The sequence below is a fragment of the Cucurbita pepo genome, chromosome 4, assembly GCF_057944985.1.
Source record: "Cucurbita pepo subsp. pepo isolate OVF chromosome 4, ASM5794498v1, whole genome shotgun sequence".
NCBI classification, from domain to species: Eukaryota; Viridiplantae; Streptophyta; class Magnoliopsida; order Cucurbitales; family Cucurbitaceae; genus Cucurbita; species Cucurbita pepo.
This window is the reverse complement of record NC_141801.1, coordinates 7280560-7299798: the sequence shown is the minus strand read 5'-3', so window position 1 is coordinate 7299798 and position 19239 is coordinate 7280560. Positions and strand designations below refer to the sequence as shown.

General features: G+C 38.5%; 2 protein-coding genes across 2 annotated transcripts; both read left to right on the top strand.

Moving 5' to 3' along the window:
* Nucleotides 1–10374: 10374 nt before the first annotated feature.
* LOC111792876 (uncharacterized) lies at nt 10375–12217 on the top strand. Its single transcript, XM_023674489.2, has 3 exons — nt 10375–10536; nt 10601–10676; nt 10966–12217. Exons 1-3 carry the CDS (start codon nt 10480–10482, stop codon nt 11964–11966), a joined length of 1134 nt encoding a protein of 377 aa, XP_023530257.2. The 5' UTR covers nt 10375–10479; the 3' UTR covers nt 11967–12217.
* A 4663-nt stretch (nt 12218–16880) lies between these two features.
* Nucleotides 16881–18759, top strand: LOC111792892 (Rubber elongation factor protein (REF)). The gene is made up of 3 exons (XM_023674513.2): nt 16881–17104; nt 17229–17456; nt 18089–18759. The coding sequence occupies exons 1-3, from the start codon at nt 17066–17068 to the stop codon at nt 18548–18550; spliced, it is 729 nt and encodes a 242-aa protein (XP_023530281.1). The 5' UTR covers nt 16881–17065; the 3' UTR covers nt 18551–18759.
* The last annotated feature ends 480 nt before the right edge of the window (nt 18760–19239 follow it).

Sequence of the window (19239 nt, the reverse complement as noted above, 5' to 3'; positions counted from 1 at the left end):
AATTATTTTCATAAAGTGCACAAGCAATCTGCTCGTATGATTATTGGGTTTGATCTTATTGGGCTAGTGACGATATTTTAACACTCTCCCTCAACACTAGTTCTTATTCGTCGTACCATATTGAGCTGACAGCAAAAGCCCTCATGTTTGCAAATATTCAGCACTATTGTAGACAAGTCTACCACTTGGTCATGTGTATTCTTCCTTCAAGACTGTCTCTAATAAAATGACGGTGCACCTTCACATGCTTTGTTCTACCATGAAACATCAAATTTTCTACCAGGCGAACCGTAGGTTAGTTGTCGCAATGAAGTGGTATCGATAGTATACTTTTTGGTGCAAGTTTTTCATTAACAGTTTCAGCCACGTAATTTCTTGAACTACTCAAATCGCTACTCTATACTCTGTTTCTTTAGCTGACAATGATATTATTGGTTGTCTTTTGCTACACCAAGAAATTGTTCCCGAATTGAGTTTGAACACATACTCGATGCTTGATCTTCGGATAGCATGATATCCTGCATAGTCAGCATCACGATATCTAGCTAGCTTGCAGTCTTCCCTTATTTTGAACAAAAGATCATAATTGATTGTACCTTTGACATATCTTAAGATCCGTTGAGCGGCATCCAAATGAGGCTTCTTTGAACTTTGCATGTACTGACTAATGATTCTAACTCCATTTTCAAATTCCTTTGGTTGGTACATGTAGATCTCTTTGCTTAAGTCTCCGTGCAAGAAAGCATTCTTCGTATTCATCTGTCCCATAATTTTCAATCTTTATTTACCATAAGTGTTGGAGGAACTTGTACAATAACGATCTTCGCCACTAGACTAAACGCTTCATCATAGTCTAATCCATATTGCTGAGAGAACCTTGAATCTAACTCCGAGCCTTGTATCTCTCAATTTATCCATTCATAGTACACTTTGTTTTGTAATCCACTTGCAAAAGATGGATTTGATATCTCCTAGTCTTGACACTAGTTTCCAAGTTTGATTTTACTCGAAGATTATAATTTCTTTATCCATTGCCTACTCTCAAGCCGTATTTTGCGATGCCTCTTAATACGTCTTTGGCTCTTTAAGTAATGACCCGAAAAAATAAAAAGGAAAAAGAAAAAAAAAACTCAGTCGTCGGAAAACTCGCGAGTTTTCCGGAGACCGCCGAATTTTGCAGATTCCACGCGAAACGACAACCGCACCTTGCTCAACCTTCAACCGAGGACTCCCAGAACTTATCAGAGTACCTACAAATATTGAAAAGAAAGAAAATACGAGAGAGAGAGAGAGAGAGAGAGAGAGAGAGAGAGAGAGAGAGAGAGAGAGAGAGAGAGAGAGAGATTTTGAATAATGTCCGTGTGTTTCCAATTTTTCTGACTAGTCCCAAACCACCAGAAAACCAACGTCAAACGCTCATTAACCATCACGAGAAGGTCCCTAATGATAGCACAATAACTCAAAGTACGTTTTCTGCCCATTCGTAAGTACCGTTGTCGATAATTGAGGTCGAAAAATTGGATTTTCCTAAACGTTGTTAGATCCTATGGTTTTAGGAAATTTTAGGCCACAAAACTTTGAGGAAGGAAAGAGGGACGATAAACGGAGAGGAAAAGGAAGAAAGATGACCGAAATCGGCAATGGAAACGCCGCAAGAAGGAGAGAGAAAATGCGACAGAAAATTGCTCAAAAGTCGGGTAAGGAAGAAGGATCCATCGGATCTGGGTCAGTCTGAATCGAATACCCAAACCCGAGACTCAAACCAATCTAAGTCTAGCTCGTGAAATCGAGGCCCAACTACAGCGGCCCAAACCTCAATCCAGCCCAAAAGCCATGGTTAAGCTGAACCAACCCGAGACCAGACCCACGGTCCAATCAAACCGGCCTACAACCCAAACACTTGTGCCCAGTCCAGTAAATCGAGCCCCAACAACCAGCCCGGCCTAGTAGCCTTATGCAGCAGTCGACCCAAACCGGAGTGTGACCCGCGCCTCGACCCGACGCACACTGCATGATGTGGCACGTTCTACTTCTGCCACGTGGCACATAGCGACGCAGGCGGTCCCTCGGCTCGGCGGCTGTTCGGCTCAGCTCACCTATTTTCGGCCTGGTTTCCACTGTTTCGATCCTCTTGGACCTGTTTTCGGCTCCGATTAAGGTATTTGAGGCCGTTTTAGAGTCATATTTCACATTTATTGAATTATTGGTAAATTAATTGTGAAATACTAACGGAAGGTGGCGAACGGTGTGATAGGAAACAAACTCCGGCAACGTAGGAAGCAGCTCTCACGGAACAGGAGCTTATGTTTATCTAATTAGGGAGTACTTCGGCCAAGGCCAACCAAGTAGGTGGCCTTACTATAGGATAGGCTAAAGATTGTTTGAATTATGATGATGTATGAGCATGACGTGTTGTGATATATGTTAAATGTACGTTATTTATGTTTTGATGCATGACGTACAATTATATTTGATGCACTTAATGACTTTTATGATGAGTATGATATATGCATGACGATGTTGCTTGCATGATGATGTTTTCCATGTTGAACATGCCTTAGGATGTTGTATGTCATATTGCATCATGTCATAGATCGACTTAGGACACAACCTGAAGAGTAAGAAAATGATATTAATGTAAATATCTATGAGCACGTGTTACACAGTGTAACAAAGAGAGGAGATTAGAGGGTTGTGTCAGAAGAGACGTATAATTGGATTTAGAGGAACCTCATGCATATTCTATGTTCATAAGCATAGGGCTACTTCCCCTAGAGATGATGAGTATGGACGCGCACCGTATGATAAGCCCGAATGCACACAAGTGCGAATGCACATAGGTGCGAATGCGCACAGATGAGGGTGTTCATGAGGCGCATGATACTATGGGGTTCCGCTGACCTCTGGACGTCGTTACAGATTAGCTTGACTAGAGGGTCCAGGGGATGTGCGAGCGCCCTAGGGATTCACACTCGCATGTGTGAGTCGTGTGTAGGGAAGCACTACACATCCAATTTGTCCAAGACTGAAGGTCACCCTTACGATGATTAGAGATAGGTCCCTAACTCATGGCCTCTATAGTGGGTCACTTACTGAGTATTTCTTTGAAATACTAGCCGTGTGCCATATTATCTTTCAGGTAAAGGCAAGGCGCCCATGTACAATTGACGACATCATCATGATCAGAAACTGTGGCACGTGCATAGGATAGTTGCATATTTAAAATTCCTTAGTCTGGGTTAGGATAGGGTATTTGCATTTCATTTATTTAAATTATTTAATTTGTAATTATTTTTATCTTATTTTGAACTCTAGCATGATCTTTGAAACATGTAAGACCAGCAGTGTTTTCTAGTGATTTAACGTATTCTAAAGTTTAAATTTTTTTTTCCGCTAATTAAGATGAGCATCTTTAGAGTTATATTCTACATTAGAGATGAGCATAAGACATTAGTGGCGACTCTAGATATGTGGAAATTTAGGATCGTTACAGTTGGTATCAGAGCTCTAGGTTTTAAATTTTGTAGACTAGTCTACAATGTAGGCTTGGCACGCTCCATGGTCCCAACATCGATGCCCCATCACTGTCAAGTATGCCTTGCATAAGATGAGAAATGAGAAACGTTTTCGAACTCGCATGCATTTTTCTGTGGATATTACTTAAATTTCTGTGATATTTTAAGTATTTATTAATGAGTATGATATGATGTATAACATGTTGAGTGTTTACTTCAATGACATTATGATGTTTTGTATAGGGTGTATATTGTTATTTATATATGCATAGTATTAAGGCCTTAGACTTAAAGCAATCTTATATTGGTTTATAGAACTATACCCAGAGGACGAAGAAGAGGAAGAGGAAGAGGAAGACAAGGATGGGGGCAACCCCATGTTAGAGAAATAGGACGAGGTGTGGCAGTAGAGGGCCCACCTCGAGAAGGATCAGAGGCTGGGTCGGTAATAGTTGCGCCGCCCCCAGTCTTACCACCAGTTGTGCTACCACCTCAAGTGCCTCCACTACAAGTTAAGCCTCCACCACAAGCTGAACCTCCACCCCAGCCTGCTCTACCACCACAAGTCGCACCTAAGGTTGCACACCCAACGGCCGGAGTAGATGCTAATACTAAGTTAATGTGTGAGTCCATCCAAGTCTTAATTCAAATCTTGGTAACCACTCAGCAAGCCAATCTACTAGCCAGCCAATAGGCACAAGCACAGGCACTGGCACTGGCCGATGCTCAGGCCAACGCTCTAGTAAACCCTCCACAACCTATTAGATGTTCAAACTGGATAAAGGATTTCAAGAGATATGACCCTCGACCATTCATCGGCTCCTTGTAAGACCCCATAGAAGCCCAAATGTGGAATGCAACTGTAGAAACCGCCTTTGAGACTATGGAATGCCCAGAGAACCAAAAGGTCGCCCGCGCAACATTCTTCCTACAAAAGAACGCAGAGATATGGTGGAGAGATAACTAAACCCTTCTTAACCTAGAAGGGGGACCTATGAACTGGGAACTGTTTAAGGAGGCATTCCTTAAAGAATATTATCCTAAGTCAGAGCGACTTAAGAGGCAGCAGGAGTTCGCCCATCTGGTACAGGGCAGACTCACAGTGGAGAAATACAACCGAGAGTTTAAGAGACTCAAGAGATTTGCACCATCCATGGTGGACATCGAAGAAAAGATGGCAGAGAAGTTTGTATTGGGTTTGGAACCAAGAACCGCCATATGTTGGAATCGTTCAACCCAAAGACCTATGAGGAAGCCTTGAGAATTGCCAAGGCTTTGAAGAAACCAAAGGATGAGAAATGACATGAGGAGCCGGTAGTAATTGCAGAAGCGCCCACATGAATCAAGAGGCTCTAACTGTCCACCACTAGCACGTAGGCAACGTTCCAACAACAGACTTGCTCGAAGATGGAATGAGTGACACCCTCCTCAACGTACCGACAGGAACCCCAGGAATCAAGATGGGGCTAGAAGGAAGAGAGAAGAAGGGTGCACTATCTGTGGAAGACTACACGGTGGGAGGTGCATGGCTGGCAGCCGAGCGTGTTATAGATGTTCAAGAGGGGTACATCACCGTGAACTGCACGACCGGAAACGCTGAAGCACAACCAAACCCGCCTAGAGTAGTTGAGCAGACGAAACAACCAACACCACCGCGAGCTCAATCTAGGGCCTATGCGTCTACGAGCAAGGACACTGGGAGGTCCAACGCCGTGGTGACAAGTACACTATCTATTTTAGGTCATTTCGCTTTTACCTTATTTGATTCTAAATCCACGCATTCCTTTATTTCTATGTCTTTTGTTGTACAAGCAGGGTTCGATTTAGAACCCTTATTGCATGAAATGTCTGTAAGCACCCCTTCAGGGGTAGACTTAGTATCTAGGTATAGAGTAAAGAATGACCAAGTAATCACAGGGAACCAAACTCAAAGCGTTGACCTGATGGTAGTAAACATGATGGATTTCGACGTCATACTAGGCATGGATTGACTAGCCGAAAACCGAGCTAGTATAGACTGTCGTAAAAAAGAAGTAAAATTTTCACCACCGATAGGACCTACCTTTAAATTTAGAGGCACAAGTACCGAGATTACCCCCAACGTAGTCTCGATGATGAAAGCAAAGAGGTTAGTTTAGCAAGGCGGATGGGCTATATTAGCATGTGTTGTAGACGTAAGAAAAAAAAAGAGAAGACCCTAGGAAACGTGCCAATAGTAAACGAGTTCCCAGATGTATTCCCGGACGACCTACCTAGAATACCCCCATCCCAAGCGGTCGACTTCGTCATTGAACTCAAGCCGGGAACTGGGCCTATTTCCAAAGCACCTTATCGCATGACGCCAGCAGAGTTGAAGGAACTCCAGGCACAATGATTATCTCAAAATGTACAGAAAATTATTGGGCGTAATCTTATTGGGCTAATGATGATATTTGGACATTGCCTATGTGTGTGCATGGGCATTATTATACCACATATTCTTGATATGGTCTTATGACAATTAAATATTTGTGTGCATGGAGATCGTACTACTATTTTGTGGTTTTATTTGTGGTAACTACTCATGTTACGATCCAAGTTTTGAATCTCGGACCGTGACTAAAAAGACACAGACTAAAAAAAAAAAGTAAAATTTAAATCAAAATAAAACAATCAACCCCAATGAAATTCATTACAAGATAGTGTTCAAATTTATTCCAAAAGGAGAAACAGGTTCAGAATTCATTACAAAATGAAATAAAAAAGACTCGAAATACAAAAATGGATTGACCCTCCAGAGAGAATCCCTGTGTGATTGCGTAGCTGTAGAATTCTCCTACACTTCAACCGACAACCTGCAAACACCGGATAAAAAAAGGAGAAAGGTATGAGTATAAAATATTAAGTAAGCAATCTACTTACAAGCTCAAGGAAGTTCGGACCTAATCCTACAACTATCTAAACTTTTGTGGAGGTCTTGAAGACTACCTCTGAGGTCATAAGTTCCCCTTCCGGACAAGTTTACGGAGTCACAATGTCAGCCTTGACCTGTTCCCACATGCAATAGAATCTCTCACCCTTAGTTATCTACATGGGTAATCTCAAGTCTCTCTCCAAGATAGTAACCGGTGTCAACCTTGACCCATTCCTACACACATTAGAAACACTAACCTTTAGATATCTACCTATGTAGTCCGAAGTCTCTTTCAAGACCGATTTATGGAATCGTAGCATTAGCCTTAACATGTTTTTACACACAATTAGAAACACTTCGCTTTAAGACAATTATCTGTGTAGTACCAAGTCCCTATTCAGGACCGGTTTACAGAATCACAGCATCAGCCTTGATTCTTAAGAAACTACTTGTGTAGTCCAAAGTCTCTCTTCAAGACCAATTTAGAGGATGTCACGTCAGCCATGTTTTTTTTTTTTTTTTTTTTTTTTTTTTTGCACAAAATAGAAGAGCTAGCTACCCATGTGGCTCCAAGTCCTTCCTTATGAGCGGTTCATAAAATCACGACTTCAGCCTTCATTTGCCCCCACATAAAATAGTTGCTCAATTAACCATAGAGGTTTTGGTTACATCATTCTTATTACCAAAAAAATTTGTTAAGCTTTCTAAGTCATCCTTGCAGTCATTGAGATCTACTAGGTTCTTAAGGCGTCTAGGCGGTTTAAGTCTCGTCTCGTGTTTCCAGGTCGCTTGGGGTTAAACCATTTTTGTGAGTGCACCTAAGCTTAGAATTCTAATCGCCGTTCACAATCCTAGGATGCTTAGCCTATTGGAAACGTATTGTCCTTAGTTAACTTAAAAACTGCTCAAGCTCTACCGTCCTATTCTTAACTTGATTCACTCATGCATGTTTTACTAGGGAGATAATCACGTCGATCACCTAAAGCACGAGGAACATATTCAAAACATTCATGCATACTTATTAGATAGATATCTCTGTTCATCACTTAAGCACAAAATCCATAAACTAGAAACATGCAAGGAAACCCAACGAGTAGATGACATCCATCAATCACTTGGAGCACAAATCACAATATCTCATCCTCCATTCTATCAAACCATAAAGTGTTAAAATAGGCATGCAATTTAAATTCTATTCATAGGGGCATTTTCGTAATTTTACGTAATAACATTGTTCACTTATTCAAGATTGCCCACTAGAGTCCTAAACATGCCTACTCTAACCACCTATGATATGCCCGCATGCTAGCCACGTCCTAGCGACCTCTACAAGTATTACTTACCTAAAGTTCGTGTGACTACTTACATGGATCACGCATGACTTCCTGAGCTAACTTTTATGCATGCTAAAAGCTCCAAGATTTATGAAATTTCTTTCGTAAGCCCTAATTCAAGCGCATGTCACACACCAGTCACGTATGCAAAAGGCTCCATATGCATGAATTCACGCGCGTGTATCAAGGGCGCATTCACGAGTCTCCAGGTGGTCAGATTGGGTCGATGGTTCAGGTCATGCAGTTCTTCCACAGATATTCACATGTACTTGACGGATGTTCAATCCCATCTGAGCACAATTTTCAATTCTTTTCTCCATGAATTATGTTTGATCGACACTCATTCCCTTCCTTCTCATACGTGCTTCACGATTCTTTGGCTAACACGTGTTCTCTTTGATGGGTTTTCATAACTTTTTCTACGTTATTCAAATTAACTTGTTTCCTTCGTTAAAGTTGATTAACTACCAAAGGAAATAAACATACTTGAATTTGGCAGAAAATCATGTTCTTACCATTTCTTGAGGTTCACGGAAACTCCTCTTTCAAGTCTGATTCAACTCTAGCTTTCTTCATGGAAAAGGAGCGAAATACATCTAAGAACAAAATATCAAAAATTCATAATCTAATTCCTCTTAGATCTCCCAAATTCTTACCTCACGTTTTTCTTTGATTCTTGATGGTTTTGAATGATCTAAGAGTCGAGAATGAATGTCCTCGTGGTTCTAAGCAACTTCCTTGATTCTTAATAACGAATTCAGATCGGTGCGTGTGAGAATTGAATTTTCAAATATTAAATATTATTGAAACAATTATTAAAAGCTTATCGTAATTTTATTCATGAAACTTTTGGAATAAATTTATATAATAATAATTTATTTAACGTGAAAGGACACAAAATTAGAAAACATTTAGAATAATATGAGTTATTACATTAATTATTTTAAGCTCATTTCTTTTGCCACATCATTGGCTCATTTTGACAACTTTACAACAAATAAAATCAAGAACCACCTTTATTCTAGAAGATTCGTTATTTATGATAGATACATTTTGACAACTTTACAACAAATAAAATCAAGAACCACCTTTATTCTAGAAGATTCGTTATTTATGATAGATATATAGAGAATATTAGTAAAAGAAATGATATATGTAGAGGTCGAGAAATTTTTTGGACCACTTCGAAATGTCGGGTTAGTTGTGTTAGTGAACTAAACAACCCAAATAAAGTTCACAACCTAATCTATGGGTCGGGTTGTTGGGTTGTTCTTCTCTCGTGAATACTTCTTTCTATTGGATATACAAATTATCTAGGCTTGTATTTGGAGTTTCCCGTAAGACGAAATGGGACCATCCTAGTCCATTGAGTGCTCTACCTCGAGCCAACAACATTATCCATGAAAACTAATTTAGTAGTGTGTTACACTACTGAAATAGATTTCGCAGAAAGCTAGCTATATCTGATCTTGGTTTGCCTTTCACCCCTAAACACAAGTCATCCCCATATGTTGTCATCTAATCTAGATACTCAGCAATTCATCGGGTGATTTCACAGTGGCCAAAGAAGACCCAAGAAGCATCAAACATTATCGATGAGATCTATGGAGCAATTCCTAAATAGCAAACACATCACTAATATCAGTTACAAACATCAAATATTGTTAATATTAATAATAATCTTAAAAGTAGAGTATGGTTGGGTTGAGTTATAACCCCATTTTTTTTTTCAGACTGCTCGGGTCCAAACCGAAAAAAAAATTAACCCAACCTGTAACACCTCAAGCCCACGGCTAGTAGATATTGTTCTCAAGGATTTATAAAAGGTGTTTAGTTCTCCTCCCCAACCAATGTGGGATATCACAATCTACCTCCAAGAGATGTGGGACCCCACCAAATCTACCTCCTACGAGGTCCACCGTCCTTACTGGCACACCGCCTCGGGTCTATCCCCTTCAGGAAACAACCTCTTCGCTTGCACATAGTCTAGTGTCTGGCTCTGATACCATTTGTAACAACCCAAGCTCACTACTAACCGATATTGTCTTCTTTGGACTTTTTCTTTTGGACTTCTCCACAAGCCTTAAAACCCGTATTCTAGGGAAAGGTTTCCACACCCTTATTCCACAAGCCTTAAAACCCGTATTCTAGGGAAAGGTTTCCACACCCTTATAAAGGGTGTTTCGTTCTCCTCCTCAACCAATGTGAGATATCACACAACTCGACCTTTATAGTTTGTATTGGGTAGTCCAAATTGATTGAGTTCTCGAGTCATACGAACCCCCTTAAATATATGTGCTATATACTATATTTTCATAATAGATTTTGAATGCAAATTTTAAATCAAATGAATACTCCCACTAATGGAATTATGTTTAGGTTCATAGGTATTGTTAATTGAGATTAAAGAGATGTGTAGAGCCATTATAGTATGAAAAGTTGTTCCTTTAATGGTACAAAAAAAAAAAACATTATATTTTTTTGTCCCCATACTTATTTACATTAAAAAAAACAAAAAACAAAACAAATTAAAGAGAATGAAAAAGCATCAAAATAAAGGAAACCCCATTCAAGTTCATACATTTGCCAGCCCAAAGAACATGTTTTTCTTAAAAAAAACAAAAAGATTTTCCTTTTTCTTTTTCTCTTTCTTTTTCTTTTTCTTTTGTTTATTATAACCTTGTAGCCCATAACTGTTGACCAATACTTCTCTCTCTGCTCCATTCTTGAGCTGCTAATGGCAAAACCAGAAGCTAAAGACTTCGAAGCGACCTCAGAACCCTTCAACTCTAAGGTAAAATGTTCTTGAATTGTTCTTCATTTTCAAATCTTTCTTATTTTCTGCTAAAATTTTGCAGACATGTTTGTTGCGAGTCTCCATTCACTGTGAAGGTTGCAAGAGGAAAGTGATCAAGATTCTCCATAATATTCATGGTACTGTTCTTCATTTTTTCTTCATTTCTTTACATTTTGATCGCTTTCTTTTACTCAAATCTTAATTTCCTCTGTTTTTCCTTCATTTATTTTGTTAAAAATTCAAAATTCCTCTCGTTTCCTCATCTGGGTATGCCTTATTTTTCCTCTAACATGAATTTCTTTCATCAAATTCTTCATTTCTTCACATTTCTTTCCCTTCCTCAAAATTTGTTCATTGTTTTCTCTTAAAAGATCGAAAATTTCCATTGTTGTTCATCTGGGTGTTCTTCAATCTCCACAATTACAGGAGTTCACGGAGTAGAAATCGATCGAAAGCAGCAGAAAGTCACAGTAACAACGAATATAGACGAACAAACATTGATTAAAAGGTTAATCAAGGCAGGAAAGCACGCAGAACCATGGCCAGAAAGAATACCCATCTCAAAAAACATCAAAGAAAAGCAAATCGCTATGGAAATCCCTGTCTTTGTCAGCGCCGCCGTGCACGACGGCGGAATGCAGAAACAGAGCACGGAAACAGAGGCTCCGGCGAAAGAAGTGCCAGTCCCATCAAAAAATGAGGAGAACTGTGGAATTAGTGGAGCTGCCCAGGGCAACGATAGAGACGGAGCTGCGGCGAAGATTGGCCGCGCCACCGTGGAAAGAGTTGTGGAGTATACATCGGGAGGAGGTGGTGATAAGAATATCCCCGGTGAGACTCAACCTGGTGGGGCAAGTGGCGGTGCGGTAGCTGTCGAGGCAAGCAGCGGTGGCGGCGGAGAAGGGAGGAAGAAGAAGAAGAGAAAAGGGCAGAAGAAAGAGAAGAGTGGCGGAGGAGGCGGCGGCGCTGTTGTCGGAGATGTGGAGGAGGGTCCACAGGTCGTTCCTCCACCTGGCAGCATAGGATCAGCCACTCCTCATGATCCAACTCCATCATCCAATCACGCCCCTCCATTTAACCAACCATACTACCATCCAGTACATACGATCTCATCCCAACCGACTCACATAGCGAGTTACAATACGATCTCACCTCAACCGACTCACATGGCAAGTTATAACACAATCTCATCCCAACCAACTCACGTGACTAGTTACAATACGACACACCCAACTACCACCTACGGTCCTTACTACGTCGAGCCACTACCATATTCATATATACATTCAGTTGCAGTAAGAAACACTTCACCACCATCACCACCACCACCACAACCACAACCATTGACAGAACCATCGAACTCTCCGACGTCTAATCCATTCGACTTCTTTAGCGAGGAGAATCCCAGTGGTTGCACGGTGATGTGAGAATAAAAATTGTGCTTGTTTGGACAATTTTGGACATCAAAAAGACATGAAACTTGCACAAGATGTAAGAGTAATTGGGGGTAGAATTGTAATATAGATGTATATGGAGGGATAAAGGAAAAAAAAAAAAAAAAGAACAACTTTGTGGGTTATTGTGCTTAGCTTTATTTAGTGTACTTCTTTTAAAGCTGCACTTTAGTCTTTATCTTTTCTTTAGATTAAATTATAAATATGTTTTTTTTTTTTTTTAATTTAATTTCGTGTTTTATTTAATTTATGTCATTTATAGATTTTAGTGTTTATTAATGTTAGATGTGATTTATAAATTTGTGGCTATTAATGATATATAAGTTTCTTAATATATGTTATATATTTCAATTTGGCTCGGGTCAATTCAAAGGTTTTACTCACAAACCCGAAACCGAACCGATTCAGTTTGGGTTTAGAAAAATAAACCCAACCCTACCCGAAATGTTAATCCAACTCAACCCAACCCTTGTAGTTCAGGTTGAGTTGATCCGGGTTGTCGGGTTGAATGTACACCCTACCTATATATTTTCAATTTTGTGATCTTATTTGACCATTTTTAAAATTTACAAATTTATTGGACACAAAATTAAAAAATTTAATATCCAATTAAAAACAAAGGTTGAACATGTTTAATTATATGTTCACGTGACATTTTTTAAGTTTAAGAATTTAATAAATATACCGTCTAAAGTTTAGAAACCTATTAAATATTTTTACCGTTTAATTAAATATAAATATCAAAATTTAGAAATTAAAAAAAATATATTAATAAATATTTTTACCATGTAATGGTTTTTTTAGCCAGGAGTGGTTGGAATTTAATTTTAATTCATATTACCATCACATGGTAGCGCCAATTGTGATGTATTATTCTTTGATCTTTCGTTTCGTTATTATTGAATAAATTGGAACGCTACATATTAAGTTAATTTTATTTGAACTTATATGATGCAGTTAACATTCTTATTCGTTCGATAACTAATTGATTTTTTTATTTATATTTTTAAAAAACAAACTTATAAATATATGACTTCGTCCATAAGTTTTCTTAATTGATAAGTTTCCTTCCTGGTTAAGTGATGGCGTCCACATTTGTGGGGGCCACTAAAACCCCATCCTTTAAAACTCGTGATCATAGTCGGATAGTAACCTGAACGGATGTCTATCTTGAAAAACATTGTCGTTTCTGTAAGTTAAATACGTCCTCTATATGAGGATGAGAGTATTTGTTCTTTATCGTTCTTTTATTCAATTCTCTATAATCCATGCACAAATGTATTAATCTACCATTTTTCTTGACAAATAACATGAGTGCGTCGAATAAGATGTGTTGGGGTGGACGAAGCCCTTATCTAGCAAGTTTTGCAGTACATTGAGTTTTTTTTTTTTTTTTTAATTATGCTGGTGTCATGCGGTATGGGGTCTTAGAAATAGGTAAGTACGCGTTTCAAGCTCTATGCATAAATCTACCGCTCGGGACGAGGGTACTCCTGGTAAATCATCTAAGAACACATTAGAAAAATAGTATACCATTGATACCGCTAACAGAGACTTTTCTTCTGCCACGACCTGATTTTCGAGGGTTTGAAACTCGAATTGAGACTAAAAAGGCAAATACGAAAAACAAATAAAAATACAAGTAAAATAAAATAAGAGATAAAATGCAATAAAATTTAAATAAATAAAAAACATTCAAAAACACCATTAAATAAAATACTAAATCCAATTATAAGAGGATGTTGTACCAAATTTTACAAAACCGGGAAAATTGTAAGACAGAAGAAAAAAACGGACTGAGGCTCCAGAACAACACCCCTCTTTGACAGTGCAGCTTTCGAGCACCTCCTCACCTCAACCCGTACCTACAAAAAAAAAAAAAAAAAAAAAAAAAGGAGTGACCTACTTGTAGGCTATTATCGCTTTCTTCTCCTAGTGGGTTCCCACAGCTTTCCTTTAGTATATAAGAAGTTCGGACTCACCCTTTACAATGCTCTTAGCTATTATGTAGGTCTCAAAGTTTCGATTGATTCCTCATTGATCGTCTACCCGTGTAGTCCCTAATCCCTCTTCGAGACTGGTTTATGGCGTCACGGTGTCGACCTTGACCCGTTCCTACACTCAATAGACGTGTTCATACTAAACCACCTACCCGTGTAGTCTCTGATATCTTCCATGATCGATTTACAAAGTCGTGCCGTCAGCCTTGACTCATTCCTACCCTCAATAGGGGCTCTCATCCTTGCACCTACCTGTGTAGTCCATTGTCCAACCGGGACTGGTTTACAGTTCGCCTATTTCTACACTCAATAGGGGTCCATACCTTGAGCTAACTACCCATGTAATCCCTAGTTATTCTCAAGAACCAATTTCATGGGATCAGAGCATCGACCCTGACCCGACTCTACGCTCAATAATAACTCAACTAGTTTCGTGATTTGTAAGCTACTTAAATTATGATAAGACATCGTGGAGGCCTACTAGGTTCTTAGAGCGTCCAAGCAGTTTAAACTCCATTTTTCAATTCTAGGACGTTCTGGGTTAGCCCCTCGGCTTAACCAATCCCTAGGTGCAAAGGAATGTTTGCATGTTAATACGTTATAGCGATCCCTACAAGTATTACTTACCTAAAATATGTTCGGTTACTTACTTAGATGACGAGTGCCTTCCCGAGCTAGGTTTACTGTATATTAGAAGCTTCAAAATTTCTGAAATCGCTCTCTCATGTGCTGCCATCTATGCATTTGCCATCTATATTTATCTTGAATTTTTGAGAATTTTCTAGGTATTTTCTGTTTTCTCTCCTCTCAAAATTTGGTCTCTAAAACTCTCAATAAAATCTCATAATTTCGACTTTAAATGAAAAATTAAGTTTTAAATTTCTCGTTAGGGCTCGGGTTTTACATCTTCCCTCCTTATATCTACAACACTAGCCAATATACCCCAAACTCTATGTTGTATTAATCTCTTTGCTTTCATCATTGAAACTATCTTGAGGGTGGTTCTCGTACAAGTACCCTTGAACTTGAAGCTGGTTAGTGATGACAATGAAAAAACTACTTCTTTAACGGCAACGTATGCTGGTATGATTCTAGGCTAACCAACCCATCCCGAGAATTTTATCAAAAGCATTCATGTCTACAACTATCAAACCTACGTCTAGGGTTTGCCCTGAAATAGACACTTGGCCACCCTTCACTCTATTCGTAGCAATTAAGTCTAACCCTTCAAAAAAAACATAGGGTAGATTCATATTTAAATTTCTAGTCTTTAAGTTAGAATATGTTGTTTTGCATTTCATTGTTTTAAATTATTTTGTATTTGTTTTTATTTTCTCTAAATTTCAGTATTTCATATTTAAACACGTAAGACCATGGCTGTGTTTTTCAGAGAAGAACTTGTTTTAAACGTTTTTTTGAAGTTTACGTTATCAACTATGTTCATGTAAGAGTTATATTTCCGCATTATAGATGAGCATGAGACGTTAGTAGCGACTCTGAGTATGTGGAAATTTAAGGTCGTTACAAAAGTATTCTTTCATATCGAGTATGCTCATATTGAGTTCCTAAACCAATGAACTCATTATTTAACCGTCATCATTGGGTTCTTTCTAATTTACCATGAGTATGATAGTCAACTATCTCTAAAGCTTGACTTTTCATATTTAGGAGGCACAAAGTGTTACGATTAACTCACACTTCAGTATGTTTCTCCAATTATGTGTCATCATATACACTTTGAGCTCGTAATTTCAAACTCACTCTTGACCATCTACAGTTCATCTACTAGATTCTTTGTCAGCCTAAAGTACATAATCTGACGATTATACTTACTCTTTATACAAATAGTAAGAGTGACATACAGTTAATGAAGAACCCAATCTATCATTCAAAGACAAAACAATACTATTTCACTTCCAAATTAATAGATGGTGATATGTGTTTAAAGAAGTTAGAGGGTGCAAAGAATCAACCAGACATGTCGACAAAATGTCTTGATGTTTGAAAATTGAGATTGTATAAAGTCTTAATGGAAAATTTACGATATTATTAAATATAAAATTTAATTTTATACCTAATAAATTATTTTCTTTTTAAAATTTATTAAATATGAAATTGAAAACTTATATTAATATAGGACATTTTTAAAAATTATTGATTTCTTAAAAAAAAAAAAAAAAAAAAAAAAAAAAAAAAAAAAAAAAAAATTGAAAATTTAGGTGATTATTGTTATTTTTTGTTTTTTTTAACGGCCTTTCAAACTACTCTCACTTGGGTTTTGTTATTTTGTTGTCTATTTTTTACCTTGAAAACTAAAAAAAAAAAAACTTTATTAAAAACTTATTTTTATTTTTAGAATTGGGTAGAATTCAAATATTTTGTTTTAAAAAAATAAAAAAACGACAAAAATAGAGGTCTGGATCGGTTGAGTAGTGTGAGTTGAGACATTTTTTTAGACTTAACCAAATTGTTGGGATTATAAATTTTTTAACTCAAACAACTAGTATTAACTAATGAACATAACCTGACCCAACCATAAATTTTCTCGGGTTGGATTGGTCCAGATGGTCATGTTAGTTCTCAAAATATTTATTTATATATATTTAAATACTTAATTAAATTTACAATATAAAAAATAATGTTGGAAATTAAATATATGTACGTAAATTGATTTATATTTTAAAAAATAACCCTACTAATTTAATTTATAAATTATTTATTTATTTTTGGTGGGACCCAGAAAAAAGAAAAGGAAATAACTCGCACGCTTTCTAGAACCATCCGTATCGGATCCCTCGAAGTGAACGACGCGTAAGGGAGAGTCAATGTCTTCCATTTGACTTTCTAGATCTACGCTCCCATTAAGCTTCCAGTTTCCACCATGGCCGTCCGTTTCGACCGACTCTCAACCTGCGTTCTTCTCCCCTATAAATTCCCTTTCCTTCTCCTCTTCCTCTTCCATCGATTCTATCGCTAAGCATTTCGATTTCCCTACAAAATCAATCATCAAATCGCATCTTTCTTCCGTTTTCAATCTCAAGCTCCTCTGAATTTCCCCCACGTTTTTTCGCTATGGCTGATTCCAATCCTTCGTCGCAGCACCAAGAAATGGTACGATTCTCTCATCACTCGAATTTCTTGTGGTTTGTGTTATTGATTTAATTGGATTTGTCGATTTTGTGCGGAATTTCTGTTTTCTGAGATTGTGAGGATTGATTGATTGGATTTTGTGTAGGCGGCTAGGGCAGAGGAGGAGAGGCTGAAGTATTTGGAGTTTGTTCAAACGGCGGCGTTTCGAGCGACGGAGTGTTTCTTCAACGTTTATGGCTATGCGAAGAACCGGATTGGTCCACTGAGGCCCGGCGTTGAGACTGTCGAGGGCACTGTGAAGTCTGTTGTCGGTCCTTTGTACAATAAGTTCCACGGCGTTCCGATTGAGGTTCTTAAGTTCGTCGATCGCAAGGTTGGTTTTCTTTCTTCTGTTGCTGTTCTATGAATGTTCTTCATATAAATTTCTCTTCGGTTTCTTCTCGGATCGATTTATCAGATGCCTTTGGTCAATTATCAATTTCAGCCTGTGGATTAAAACTTCTCAATTAAGTAATTCTATGGAAAGTCTAATGAATTTCTGTGGAGATTAAATTCCTAATATACTGTAGACTTTTCGTTTTGGTCCTTGAACTCTGTTTATACTTTCCCTTGGCATGGCTTCAAGTATCTTTGTTCAATATGGACATGTTACATGTATAAGGTTGAGTATTATTTGAGTTTATGCTAGAAGAATCGAAATGGATGTTTTCTAAAAAAGTTCCAAGGATCAAATGAAGATTATACCAATTTTGTAGTAGAAATATCAGAATGGAATTCAAATCAGTTTGTTCATACAAAGTTGATATGTTAGGTAGCATTTTGTGTGCATTTCGAATTCTAATGGAAGAACGTGATGAGAAAACTGAGAATTTACAGGATTGAGGTTGAGATTAGCAAAAAGGATTTTGTGTTGTTAGTTCTTTCCCCTTGGAATGATGCAAAAGACCAAAAACGTTGAATGCTAAAACACTGAGAAACTTATGTTCTTTGATTGTTAATGTATAGGTTGACGAGTCGGTGACCAAGATCGATCGCCATGTACCGCCAACCATCAAGCAAGCCTCATCGCAGGCCATGTCTGCTGCACAGCAAGCGCCTGAAATTGCCCGAAATGTAGCCTTGGAGGTCAGACACACTGGCCTTAAAGACTCTGTCTCTGGCATTGTGAAATCTGTGTATGCCAAGTACGAGCCAACTGCTAAGCAACTCTACTCCAAATACGAGCCGAAGGCCGAGCAATGCGCAGCTTCGGCATGGCACAGACTCAACCAGCTCCCTGTTTTCCCCACTGTCGCACAAGCCATCTTGCCAACTGCAGTGTACTGCACCGAGAAATACAACGAGACCGTGCAAAGCACCTCCAAGAAGGGCTACAAGGTCTCTTCGTACCTTCCGTTGGTCCCTACTGAGAGGATTGCCAAAGTGTTCAGCAAGGACAGAATTGAGATGGAGCCCTTGGTGAATTGAGAGTCCTTGGATTTCCTGGTTTCGAAATAACACATTATGAATGTTTTTGTTGAATGGAGGCAAACTTATATGTTGGTGGTTGTCATCCTCTCTGAGCCTTGTGTTGTTTTGGCTTCAGATATAGCTATGGCTTTTATGTTTCTTCTTTGATAAGAGATATTAGTTACACAGGTTTGATATTATATTTGAAGGCTTAATTAATTCCTGTAGTCTCTGTTTCAGATTAACTTTCTTCCTACTTAGGTATAACGTTGGATGGGAGATCTCACCCGACGAAATATTTTTTATAAAGTGTGAAAGCTTATCATGAGACTAATAGCCATATGTAACAGGTTGAAGTGGATGATATCAATGGTGGACTTTAGCTGTTACAATTTCTAGTGCAGGAGGATGAAAGGTTTAGCCCCGGGAGGATGAAAGGTTTAGCCCCGGGAGGATGAAAGGTTTAGCCCCGGGAGGATGAAAGGTTTAGCCCCGGGAGGCTGAAAGGTTTAGCCCCGGGAGGCTGAAAGGTTTAGCCCCGGGAGGATGAAAGGTTTAGCCCCGGGAGGATGAAAGGTTTAGCCACGTTTATGTGTCGCAATTATACTAACCATGTGTCGCAATTATACTAACCATGTGTCGCAATTATACTAACCATGTGTCGCAATTATACTAACCATGTGTCGCAATTATACTAACCATGTGTC